Genomic DNA, 13,597 nt, shown 5'->3' on the forward strand with positions numbered 1-13,597 from the left:
TATATTTGAATAAGAAAAGTGACTTTGGTAAATTTTGAAGGGGACTTCAATAGTAATTTCGCAGATTGACAACAATGTTTTATCATGTCTAATTTCACTTCAAAATTTGCAGCTTTCCTATTGCCTAATATAAACAGATTAACACCATTAGCACTACTCTTACAATTGAGAGAAATTATTTTTTTTCTTTTTTTGGTCCACAAATGAAAAATAAAGCATAAAACAAGCTAGGGAGAGGTATTTCCTGAAGGCAACAGTTCTCAAAGTGTGATCCAATAACTTCTGGAGTCCTGAGACTCCTTACAGGGGGCGACTGGATCAAAACTACTTTTATAATACTAAAATATTTTAATTTCTAATGACAAATATTAATAGATACTATCCACATAAATAAAAGTTTCTGGGGAGATTCTCAGTAATTTTTAAGAGTATAAAGAGGTCCTGAAGCCAGAAAGTTTGAGAACTACTGTCTTAAGGTAATTTAGGAAGTATTGGAAAAAAAACAAAAGGAAAAGAGAAAGGGTAGGGATGAACACACAAAGGTTATCTAAAATGGAGTAAATTAAACACTCTCCTCAAAAGAACTGTACATTTTTCTCCAAGGAAGAAAAAAAAAGGGTGACTATTAGGTCAGATAGTTCCCCAAATTGGCCTCAAAGTGGCACTATCATCCCAAAACAGTTTGGTTACTGGACAGAGTACATTCTGAATGAAGGAAAAAAACAGAGGTAAGGAAGTGGAACTGTCTAAATACTAACAAAATAATAAATCAGATCTTTATTATTCTTAGAATATCTGTATCTCAGAGTTTAAAATTTTTTAAAATTCTTAACTCCATTCCATTAGGATGGTTTCTGGACATGAATAACTGGCTCAGATCCTTTACATTCCTATTCCCATCCCAGGAAAGGGTCTATTTAACAATAACTTAGAAAGACCCAACCCCAAGTTGAAAGCCCAAGAACTAAGCAGTTTACTGTGCAGCAGCCTGGATCTAGTAGACTCTCATCTGCAAAGTACACACACACAGACACACACAGACACACAGACAGACAGACACACACAGAGACACAGACACAGACACACAGACACAGACACACAGACACAGACACACACACAGACACAGACACACACACACACACACACACACACACAGACACACACACACACACACACACACCATGGAACTTCTGAAGATCTTTTTGCCAAACAAAGCAATGATAGTACCATATACAGATTTATTTAAAAAAAGTATTAGATACTGAGAATGCATTCTTGTATATTCAGGAATGTTTGCTTGAAATTGAATTACATTCTGAAATATTAACTAACTCCCTTTTATTACAATGACCCTAATGCTTAAAGTGACAGAAATTAAAATTCACATTCTGTAATGTGTTCAGCAAAATAACTTCAAAGTAATAAAATTAAAAATCAGTCAAATGATAAACTGCAATGTTCAAACTTTTATTTTTCATCATGATCATATTGGTTTCTACTGAACTGCCTTTCATCTATAGCTGTAGGAATTAATATTACATCCAATATCAAAAATATAAAAGATAATTCCTCTTTTAATTACCTAATGATTACATCTTAGATCCAGGAAAAAATGTCAGATAAAATTCTCTTCTCAAACTCAGTGTATGATAAAATGTGGTTAATTATTAGATAGTCTCTCAGTCAGAAAATAAAAGAACTTAAAAGTATTAAACCACTATTTGTTCTATAGGGATTGCTTATAATATATTTAATTTAGTCAACCAAGTCTACCGAAAGGCATGCAAATCCCACCATAGCTAATTTAAGGACTTACCAATTTCCCTTGCAATTCTGACAGCTTCATCTGCATCCTGTAAAAGCAGGAAATGAGACTGAACGTTAATCCCGTCAGCCACTGCACAATGTCCTTAGGGCAGTCATATATTGCACTACTGTCTCCTCAGATTCATTTAATGTTCAATTTTACAACCTTCTGACCCTTTTCATTCAGAGGAATGTAAAATTAATACCATAAGTGGAATGTAAATTCTACCTCATCATTATTATATTGAGAAACTCAAAGCAGTTTGAAATCAGCTGAAAGGAAGCACTACCAGAATTACTAAATGACTAGGTGCACTTGTAGGAATTTAATGACAGAATTTAGAAGTTTACAATCAATAACGATTCATAAATCGGATCATTAAAGCTTGTCTACAGTCAGCTTGTTTCTATCCTCTGGTTTTTCTGGGTCATGTTTTCCTCGGTGTTGTCAGCAGGGGGAGGTGATCCTCTATTGTTTAGGAGGAGCATAACACCTAGAAATTAAAAAGAAAGTTTCTAATATCTACAGATATTATTTATCGTCTGAAATGAAACTAACGTTTTCTTTAATTTCCCCAACCATACTCTTTTTCCTCTTTTTGGACGCAGTTAGTCTTTGGTATTCATTTCTTAGTGCAGCTTGTGAATACTTGCCTTTACACCATACTGAGAAGGAAAAAATTAATTAAAAGAAAAAGGGGGAACTTTGCAAAACACAATTCATTTCTAGTTATTTTAAAACTAAAAGGGCTGTTATTACTTAATTTCAGGAGCTAAAAAGTACTGGTCCTCTAAAAATTTGTAAGTACATAATAAATATGCATATAACGGGATACTCAAGTATCAAATACTATCACATAAGGCCAACATTAACATGAGAGATATATTTTCAGTAAAGCAGGGCAGAAACCCTAATGACAAGACTATCATGGATCAAATCTGACAACTCTCTAAATCTGTTAAAATTTAACAATGACACATTCAAGTACACAAATATTAGAGTAAAAATCACCAGTAGGCAATTTTGGGAGTTGACAAGAACATTATATGGAAACCTGATCTTTTTAAACCATTTTCTCTAAAAACAACTACATCAAATTTTCATTTAATTTTACTTTTAAAAACATGAGAGAATGGTCATATCTGGTTCATTCACATCTAAGAATAAAACAAAATCCTCTTTAAAGTCCTCAGTACCTAATAACAGCCACTAAAGAATAAGGAGGCTGGCAGGGGAAGTTGTCAGAAAATTTAATTTCCTTTCATTAGCTAGTCTGCTCCACAAATAGGTGCTTGTTAAGTTCAAAGCAGTCCTGAAAGCAACATCAGTTTTAAGTCTTTTTACTCCAAGCAGTCAGGTCTGCTAATGAGATTTTCCAAATAACAATTGTTTTCAAGTCAGAGATAAATCTACACATGCACACGCACACACGCACATGCACACACACACACACACACACACACACACACACACTCCTAGCCACCCACCCATCATCCCCTTCCAAAAAAATCAAGGTTTACTGTTTTATTATACCTTGCTGTTTTCCCCTAACCAGGCACTCTCCAAAATTTAGCTTGAAGGGATAAAAATGCATGAAAAGGGTCATTTAAGAATGTTAGTGGTTTCCACACATTGAGTTTGAAGGTTCTTTGTTCCTGCCAGTGACAGTTATGCGAGAATACTTCCCCTTAATAGCCTCTCTGTCAGGAAGTGTTAAACCTGCCAAATGCAGACAATTAGAGCCTCTAGAACAAAATGCAGGAAGAGTGATGACTGATGAAGAGCCAGGATTGTAAGCCAAGAAGGAAACTTTTACATTTCTTTTCTCTTGCAAATTAATGATATATTTGCAAAACAGAATTCAAGAAAGTAAAAAAGAAAACTAGGGGACAAATTTTTTTTTTAAGTTTGTTAACTTAAGACAAATAACTGGGACCCAGTAAGTTTACTGCACATAAACCACAATGGATAATTTATAATTACCTTTTTAAAGAAACACAAAATTTATAAACATATTTCTATAAAATTTAGCTTTTTAAACATCTTAGTTTAAACACGTAATAACATCTAGAACATGACAATTTCTATTAATAAATTTCTTTAAAACATTGAAATGAACATTTTCTTAAAATAACACTAAAGAATAGCAAAATTACCTGAACTTTAAATTCATTTTTAGATAAATTTCTTAATCATTGGTTAACTTGCAATGCCATTAAATATTCCAGGCTATTTGGACCACCTTGCTGGGAAAGCAAACTTTAATAGTTCTCAAATACCAACTTGCATTTTCAGAACATTTTTGATGGCTCCAGCTACTCAGGTTAAAAAGTTGCATTATCTTTCAAATGAAATGATATCACTGCCCAATATTGTAATATGCTCAAACTTTACAAGAATATTTACGGAAACACTTTCAAACTACTGTGAAATCAATATACCTTTAAAAATAATATAATTGGTATTTGCCAAATAATTAAATGAATACTGATTATAAATGAAACAAGATAAACTGTACATAAACAAGGCATCTGACCAAGTTAAGTGATACTTGGGAACACTTGGGGGGAATCAGAGAGAGACAACAGTATAGTTCCAGGAAACCAGAATTGGTATAATGGTCAACAACCAAATGGTGGTTATTAATGGTTCAGTGAAAAATTGGAAAGGGGTCTCCACTGAAATTCCTTAGGGATGCATACTTAGCCTTGTACTGTTTAACATTTTTATTAATTATTTAACTAAAGACATAGCTAGAATATTTATCAAATTTGAAGAAAATACAGTCAGTGAGGATGGCTAACATTCTTAAAGATAGGATTAAAGAAGTTTCTAACAGGTTAGAACATGGGACCAAATCTAATAAAATGAAATCTGCCATGGATAATTATAAAGTTTTATGTTTGTTTGTGTGCTTTAATCATTTTCACTTGTATGGGATGAGGAGGTGTGGCAGGAAGCAGTTCCTTTGGAACCAAAAAAAAAAAAAAAAAAAAGAGGGTTTTGATGAATTTCAAGGACAGAGTTGATAGAATATATTATACTGTTTATATAATACTGTCTCAAGGTAACAATAACAAGAAGATAATGATGTCATTTACAGGAAAAAAACCACAGGGAAGGGATATATTTAAGAGAGAAGATAAATTCTGTTTTAAATGTGATGAATGTGAGGTGATGTGACATCCATGTAGCAGATACGTTAGTTATTTAAAACTAGAGGTCTCGTAAGAAGTGAGGTACAGTGATAGAAATCTGAGAAGAATCTCATAACGATATTAAATGAAGCCATAGCAAATGGACAGTAAAGAAAGAGAAAAAGGGAAAAAAGAAAAGCATAGGGAGTAGTGTTTAAAATATCAGAAAAGAGGATATTCAAATGGTATATTCAAATCACAACACCTATTTAATAATCATTCAATGTATCAAAACCTGAGAAGTCAAGGAAGAAGACAAGAGAAAAAAACTCACTAGATTTAGTTATGCAAACATATATGTATTGAGCAATTACAACAGAGTGGTGACAAAGGTGCCAAACTGCAAATTTCAGAAGTCTGAGGGTTTTTACTTAGAAAACCTTAGAGAGTCAACTAAAATTAATTGAAACAATAATTTCCACAAATTTGGAGGGCATAAAATAAATCCACATATATTACCAGAATTTCTAATTAAAATCAAGAAAAACCATCAAAGAAGAAATAGAAATAGGAAACCATTCAAAATGACTACAAAATTTATAAAATATTTGAGTCTTCCTACCACAACACAAATAGTATATGAATATAACTACAAAACACTGCAGAAATACAGACCTAAAAAGCAGGGCAAATATTAATTGCTCATAGCTAAGCACAGTGAATAAAATAAAAATGATAAGATTACCTAAATTGATTTTCTTATTCAATGCCATGCTGTGGAAGCATATGAAAAAAAAAATCTCCTTTTCAGTAAAACTGAATATATTAAGAAATAATATTTCTCAGCTCTAAAAAAATAGCATTTGCAGATTTTCTTGTTTGAAGTTGGGCTTAGTCAAGGACAAAAAGGTCTTTCTGTTTTTTATTATTATTATATGTGCAATCATGTAAAACATTTCCATATTAGTCATTTTGTAGAGGAAGGAAGGAAGGAAAGAAGGAAGGAAGGAAGGAAGGAAGGAAGGAAGGAAGGAAGGAAGGAAGGAAGGAGAGAAGGAAGGAAGGAGAGAAGGAAGCAAGGAAGGAGAGAAGGAAGGAAGGAAGGAAGGAAGGAAGGAAGGAAGGAAGGAAGGAAGGAAGGAAGGAAGGAAGGAAGGAGAGAAGGAAGGAGAGAAGGAAGGAGAGAAGGAAGGAAGGAAGGAAGCAAGGAAGGAAGGAGAGAAGGAAGGAAGGAAGGAAGGAAGGAGAGAAAGAAGGAAAAAAGGAAGGAAGGAAAGAGGGAGGGAGGGAGGAAAGGAGGAAGGGAGGAAGGAAGGAAAGAAGAGTATATTTCAATCTATATTAAGACAATGTAAGTTTTTTCTCTGGAAGAGGATAGCAAGTTTCACCATGAGTCCTTTAGGATTGTCTTGGATCACTGTGTTGTTGAGAACAGCTAAGTTATTCATGGTTCTTCATTGAACAATACTGCTATTACTATATACAATGTTGTCCTGGTTCCACTCAACTTCGCTTTGCATCAGTTCATCTAAATTGTTTCAGGATTTTCTGAAATAAGCCTGCTTGTCATTTCTTATAGCACAATAATATTCCATCATAAACATATACCATAGCTTTTCTTAGCCATTCCCCAATTCATAGGTATCCCCTCAATTTTCAATTCTTAGCCACCACAAAAAAGAGCTACTATAAATATTTTCATACAAATAGGTCCTTTTCCCTTCAAAAAGGTCTTTCTTAAAGAAATAAATTAATGCAGAGCATTAAAGATTTTTATTTTGTTTTGTTTTTTTTTTCTTTCTCATGGTTTCTCTCATTCCTTCTAATTCTCTATACAACATGGCTAATGTGATAATGTTTAATAGGAATGTATATATAGAGCTTATATAAGATTGCATGCCATCTTGGGGAGGGAAAGAAAATTTAAAACCTATGTAAGTGAATGTTGAAAACTAAAAATAAATAAGTTAACTTAAAAAAAGAAAAAAGAAATGGATTAAGTATGGAAACCAACTTATAACTCAGTTCTTGTGTGAATCATTCACTGCCTTTCTCAATCCTTCACCAAGATTGTGGAAACTAAAGGTTCCAACCAACTTGTACCCATATTTAACAAGTCTGTACCTTGTTTTCCCTAATCCTTGGGATTCAGAGTCACTATCTTCTAGTGGTAACTATATTCTAGGGCTAACTCCCCCTCTCCAGTCTCCCACATCCATTTACTAATACTTTTTCCTCCTCTTCTTTCCATATGCATTGTGTCCTGTAGAACACCTGCTCAATCATTAAATAGCCTTGATCTCAATCATATTCTGCCCTAGCCTGTGGTCATCTTCTCCAGTGACAAATGTTCCTTCACTCATGCCCCCCAAAACATGGTACATTGAGAGACAAAGGAGCAGCCAAAGAAATTACTTAAATTAGTAACAAGTTCTGATCAAAAGTGCAAAAGAATGGCAAGAAGTATGATTCAAAATAGAAACTCTAAAAGAAATTTTTGCAGTTGTTAATTATAACAAATTGTAATATTTTTGCTTGTTTTACTTTTGAACTTCTTAAATGACCATGCTATATAAGAAGTCTCTGCATGACTCTGTCTGATACAGGAGCCTCCAAATTCATATAGCCTAAGATCCTATATGTGTGCCATGTGCATAAAAACAGAACTGCCCCAGCCCCCTTAGTCACCTCCTTCAACCAGTGAAGATGCCCAAAGACTCAGAGGTATGAAGATTAAAGTGGCTTAAAAGCAGAGGCTATCTCAAGGATAAAATTACAGAAACCAAGTCAATCTTGGTGCTGTCTCCCCACAGGGAGGGTAACAAATATCAGTGTGTAACTACATTGATTCAGGTGCAGGAAACATACTGGCTGAAGAAAGGGGAACCAAAAGCAGCCATGGCTCATCTGGCTTTATTATGTTTCAGATTCTTGTTCAGTGTCACTATCTGACACTGTGTCACTATTAAAGTCCTTTCTCAAGGAACTGAGTACAGTAGAACCTTGGTGTACAAATTTAACTTGTCCTGAGATTCTGTTCATCATGCAATTTGTTCATATTACAAAGCAAATTTTCTCATAGGAAATAAAGTCAGATGATCGGTACCACATTCCCAAAAATAATCATATAAAAATAATTATTTATAATTTTAAGTAAGTTTTTTTGTCCCTAATGCACCTGAAATATAATAGTAATGATTAGTAGACAATACAAAATGAAAATAAATTAACTTGCACTTTACCTTTGTGAAGAGTTCTGGCTGGAGTGAGGGATATGAGAGGAAGGAGGAGGAGGAAGGGTTATTGCTTGGAAGGAGAATCTCCTATGAGCATATCAGTGATTTCACCATCAGGAGCATTCTCTCTTATTCTACTTTCACCAAAAGTAACACTAACACTACTGCCTTCACTTATTTTGACTCAATGACTTTTTTTCCTTTACATTCACTTCTGACTAGGAATCTAGCTAACGATTCTTATTGCTGACTTTTTTAAAATTAATTTGTTTTCAGTTTTCAACAAACACTTACAGAACTTAAATTTTCACCCCCTCTACGCAATCTTACATGGGTTCAAAAAAAAAAAAAACCATTGCCCTAGTTGAGCATCATCTCTTCAAGAGCCATTCAAGTCCAAACATGATGGTCATACCGTGAATTTTTGCTTGTACTGCAAGACAAATTTTGCGAAAAATTTTTCCTCATCCAGCAAGGCATGTGTAAAACAGGTTACTTGTAAACCGAGTTTCTACTGTATCTGGTTCAATATTTCTCTCCAAGGAGAGATCTTCATACAGGGGGACAACGACATAAAAAGTGAAGATATAACTCAGTCGCCCAATTCATCAGCTTCCTAAATTTGCAAAACCAGCAAATTCACTATGTCAGCAACCTGGATGGATATACCATAGTTCTCAAAAGTAAGAGTAGTTATGCTACCTCCAATTCTTAACTCTGAAATTCCCCTCTGAACATAAAATCTTGCTTTTTCAAATCTCTCACTGTCTCACACTTCCTGAAACCAGTCTACATCCTGATGACAACCTTCAGTCATTCAATCACTACCAGTCTGTCTAGTCTATCACCCAAAAGCTAATTTTACATTGCTCTCTTCAAAATCTTGACTGAACTGCCTCTTGAACATTTCAAACCATTGTTTCATAGGTTTCTCAAACTTAATATGTCTTCCCCCAAACACTGACACCACTTGCCCCAACAACCTATTTCCTACAGTAACTGGAGACTGCAAACTTATCATTGTAAGCTCCATATTCTTTGTCACCCCACATATATACTCAGGCATTGTTCTTTTCATTTATTTTGTTGTAATGATAGTTTATATTGTTTTCCTAGCTCTGTTTACTTCAAATTGTATATGTTCGTATAAGTTTTCCCAGGATCCTCATATTCCTCAACAAGTACATATTAAGTACCTACTCTGTGCCAGACACTGCTAGGCACTGAGGAAACCAATAAAAAAAAGAAACAATCTCACTTCTTAAAAAGGTTATGATGAGGGAGACAAATATATGTCTTTCAGTGTATTATACATATATCTACACATGTGCATATGTATTGTGAAAAATGATTTTAAATCTTAGTAATCAGTATCTTGGAGACTCAGAGTTTTCTCCCTCCCAACCTCCTTCCTCTTGCAAAATTCAGTCTCTCCTTTAGAAGAACACTGCTTGGTCGGTTGTTGGCCTTCGTTTTCATAGAGGACCAAAATGACATCACCATAATAAAGTAAAGTTTCAGTGTGTCCAACTGTGGCTGATCACACCAATATGAGCTTGGAATGCTCTACCTCAGGGTGGGCACAGATAGTCCATATCAATTTTGGGGGTGGATTCTCCAAATATGCGCATCTCATGTTTACTTTGTGCTGTCTCAATTCTGCTTTGCTCATAGAGCACAGCACCCTTTCTGATGTGGGCACGCCATGCTGAGCAGTCCTGTGCCAGTGTCTCCCATGTTGCACAGTCAAATCCAAAGTTCTTGAGAGAGACTTTGAGAGTGTCCTTGTATCTCTTCTTCTGACCATCATGTGATTGCCTGCCCCATGTGAGTTCTCCATAAAATAATTTTTTTTTAGCAAGCATACATTTTGCATTTGAACAACATGGCCAGCCCATCAGAGTTGTGCTTTCTCAAGCATAGTTTGAATGCTTGGCAGTTCAACTTGAGCAAGGACTTCAGTGTCTGGTACCTCATCCTGCCTGGTGATCTTCAGAATCTTCCTAAGACAGTTCAAATGGAAGTGATTCAGTTTCCTGGCATGGCACTGGTGGACTGAACATGTTTCACAGGCATATAACAATGAGGTCAGCACAATGGCTCTGTAGACCGTCAGTTTGGTAGTCAGTCTAATACCTCTTCTCTCCCAAACTTTTCTTCAGAGCCTTCCAAACACTGAGCTAGCTCTGGCAATGTGTACATCAACCTCCTTGTCAATGTGTACATTCCTGGAAAGTACACTACCAAGGTAAGTGAACTTATCCACAGCATTCAGAATTTCTCCATTTGTTGCAACCAACAGTTCCACATGTGGATGGTGTGGTGGTGGCTGATGGAGCACCTGTGTTTTCTTGGTGTTAATTATTAGGCCAAAATTAACACAGGAAGCAGAGAATTGATCCATACTTTGTTGCATTTCAGCTTCAGATGCTGCATTGAGTGCACAATTATCTGCAAACAGAAAATCATGCACCAACACTCCCTCCTTCCTCTTTGGCCTTTTCAAATTAAAGAAATTACCATCAGTATGGTAGTTGACCTTGATGCTGTGTTCATCCTCATTGAAAGCATTTCATAACATGGTTGAAAACATCATGCTAAAAAACATGGGAGCAAGAACACAGCCCTGTTTCACTCCACTGGTGACTGGGAAGGCACAAGAGTATTGTCCACTATCTAGAATCCAGGCAAACATACCATCATGAAACTGAAGTACAATACTGATGAACTTCTCTGGGCAACTAAATTTTGACATAATTTTCCATAAGCCTTCATGACTAACAGTGTCAAAGGCCTTGGTCAGATCTACAAACATTGTATACAGACCTCTGTTCTGCTCCTGGCATTTTTCCTGGAGTTGTTGGGCAGCAAACACCATATCGATTGTTCCTTGGCCCTTTCTGAAGCGACACTGGCTCTCAGGTATATGACCATCTTCCAGGTGAAAGATGAGTCTACTAAACTGCATTAGAAGCTGCTCAGGCTTGGGTGGAGACAGAGTCTTCTGCTTAGACAGCCCCAAATTGGGAGTGGTCTGGTATGGTTGGAGGGTGGTTGGATAGAACAGGTATTTCCTCTGCCCAGAGGTAAAAGATGACATCAGCCCCTGTTGAAAAGGCATATAAACTGGGTACCCCAAATCCCAAATCGAGACAGTTCTGGACTGGTACCCTTATGGGGGGGAGGGGGAAGCTAGTTTTAGACTACAACTCCCATGCAACAGCTGGAGAGAAATTAAAATGTGGACACACCCTAATTTATTTGTTTCCTTCTTAGAACTAACTCTGAAAGGTTGCCATTTAAATAGTGCTCTGTTACTCATATACAGACTGTGATTTGGAGACTGCACTCTTCCCCACTCCCCACTCCACCCCCAGAGTTGTGAAGGGCACCCACAGGGCTCTTTTCTCCTGAAGTCCTAGCCCTGAAGGGTGGGGTAAGTCTTATCCTCAAAATCCCTACTCCTTATCTCTCAGACTCCCCATATTAGGTTGCAGTCCACTTTTCTCTCCAAGTGGCTCTGTGGGCAGAGACCTCAAGACAGATCTCCTGGAAGGTAAGGATATACTTTATAATTTGGCTATGGGTTAGTCAGAATCCAAAACTAGGGGTCCAGATAAACAAACTGTTGCCTCTTCACTAGCAATATGATGACCACAAATACTGCCAGACTGGTGTCAATTGATTAAAGATAATCCTGAATTATGTTGGCCCCATTGGGGCTCCTCCAACAGGTCCAGATAAATATATCTCAAAAGCAAGTTACTGTGAATAATTAGATTGAGCAATCTAATTCTAATTCTAAAATAAATTCTAATTCTAAATTAGTTTATCTTGAAAACGAACTAAGTCTTAGAAACCAACAAGAAATTAGATTTGAGTATATTCTGCCTTGTCTCTGTCTCCTTATTCTGTATCTGTGTCTTAGATAGTTGTTTCATGTTCCTGCTAAAAGATTTACATTGCAGTTAGAAAAACTTCTAAGGAGCTTCTAAGGTCTGTAATTAGAGAGAATATTGGGAAATAACTCCCACCTTAGACTTTCAGCAGGAGATTAAGACTTTTGTTTTTTGGGGGGGAGGGGTGGCCAACGCTGGCCAAGTTGGGGTTAGAAGAATAAAGTTAGATAATATGTAATGGAACTGAAAAAGCATGGTAAGACTCTCCCAGAAATTATTTGGAAGGTGAAATCATCGAGCAGCAAGCAGCCTTTTATTGATAAGACTCTAGAGTAAGCAGCTTAAAGATAGCAAGGGGAGCGCAGACCACACCAGCATGATGAGCGCAGACCAGGGCAGAACAGCAGGAACAGGACCCAGAACAGGATTCAGTGTGCCACCAGAAGCAGTTTCCAGGTTCCTCAACTCACAAATGCTACAGACAGCTTCAAAGGTCAGTGGGAGGGCTCCAGCACCTGTCACTTTTGGAGCCTCTCACCTAGAGTCCCTGGGGGAATTGAAGGGCTGATAGAATCTCAGCCCTGAATGGCAGCCCTGGTAGACATCTGTCTAAAACTCCTGGGGGAAGTGAACCACTGATCTGATTCTCAGCCCAGAGCTCCACCCAGGGGTGAGAAGGAGCACTGGCGGTGGAGCTGGTGGAGGTTTTGGAGAGGAAATTCAATTGCAGATTCTGGGCAAAAAGGTTTTTGGTTGCTCCCAGACCAGTGCACAGGTCACAAGAGGAGTAAACACCACTCCCTTGATTGTGCCACCTTGGAGGAACTGAGCGCTTACAGATCCCCAGAATATACCCTGCTCTCAACAAAGGTCTCAAAAGTCAAGTAACTGGTTGGGAAAATGCCCAAAAAAAGGGGAAAAAAATAAGACTGTAGAAGGTTACTTTCTTGGTGAACAGGTATTTTCTTCCATTCTTTCAGATGAGGAAGAACAAAGCATAACATCACAGGAAGTCAAGGTTTCTGCATCCAAAACCTCCAAAATAAATATACAATAGTCTCAGGCCATGGAAGAGCTCAAAAAGGATTTTGAAAATCAAGTAAGAGAGGTGGAGGAAAAATTGGGAAGAGAAATGAGAGTGATGCAAGAAAATCATGAAAAGCAAGTCAACAGCTTGCTAAAGGAGACCCAAAAAAATGCTGAAGAAAATAGTACCTTTAAAAATAGGCTAACTCAGTTGGCGAAAGAGGTCCAAAAAGCCAATGAGGATAAAAATGCTTTGAAAAGCAGAATTAACCAAATGGAAAAAGAGGTCCAAAGATAGCAAGGGCTGAGAGAGAAAGCTAAGAGTTTGAATTCAGGTTTAATTAGATCCAAAGCTAAAGTTTGTAGATTATATTTAAATTAAATCTACAGAACTGTCTTTGTACCCCTCCTGTCACTATATCTGATATAAGGGCAATGTGTTTAAAACTGCAAAAATAAGTGTTTTTCTGTCTTTTAAGACACTTTGATCAG

The 13,597-nt window shown here is 36.6% G+C and overlaps 1 protein-coding gene across 3 annotated transcripts in view; it reads right to left on the reverse strand.

Moving 5' to 3' along the window:
• PCCA (propionyl-CoA carboxylase subunit alpha) overlaps positions 1-13,597 on the reverse strand; it is a 492,766-nt gene that overhangs the window by 335,213 nt on the left and 143,956 nt on the right. For all 3 annotated transcript variants that reach the window (XM_072622036.1, XM_072622038.1, XM_072622037.1), the window contains one exon: positions 1,817-1,853. In XM_072622036.1, the coding sequence (XP_072478137.1) occupies positions 1,817-1,853 (37 nt within the window). The remainder of the gene's footprint in view (positions 1-1,816; positions 1,854-13,597) is intronic.

This window comes from Notamacropus eugenii, chromosome 6 (genome assembly GCF_028372415.1).
Source record: "Notamacropus eugenii isolate mMacEug1 chromosome 6, mMacEug1.pri_v2, whole genome shotgun sequence".
Lineage (NCBI taxonomy): Eukaryota > Metazoa > Chordata > Mammalia > Diprotodontia > Macropodidae > Notamacropus > Notamacropus eugenii.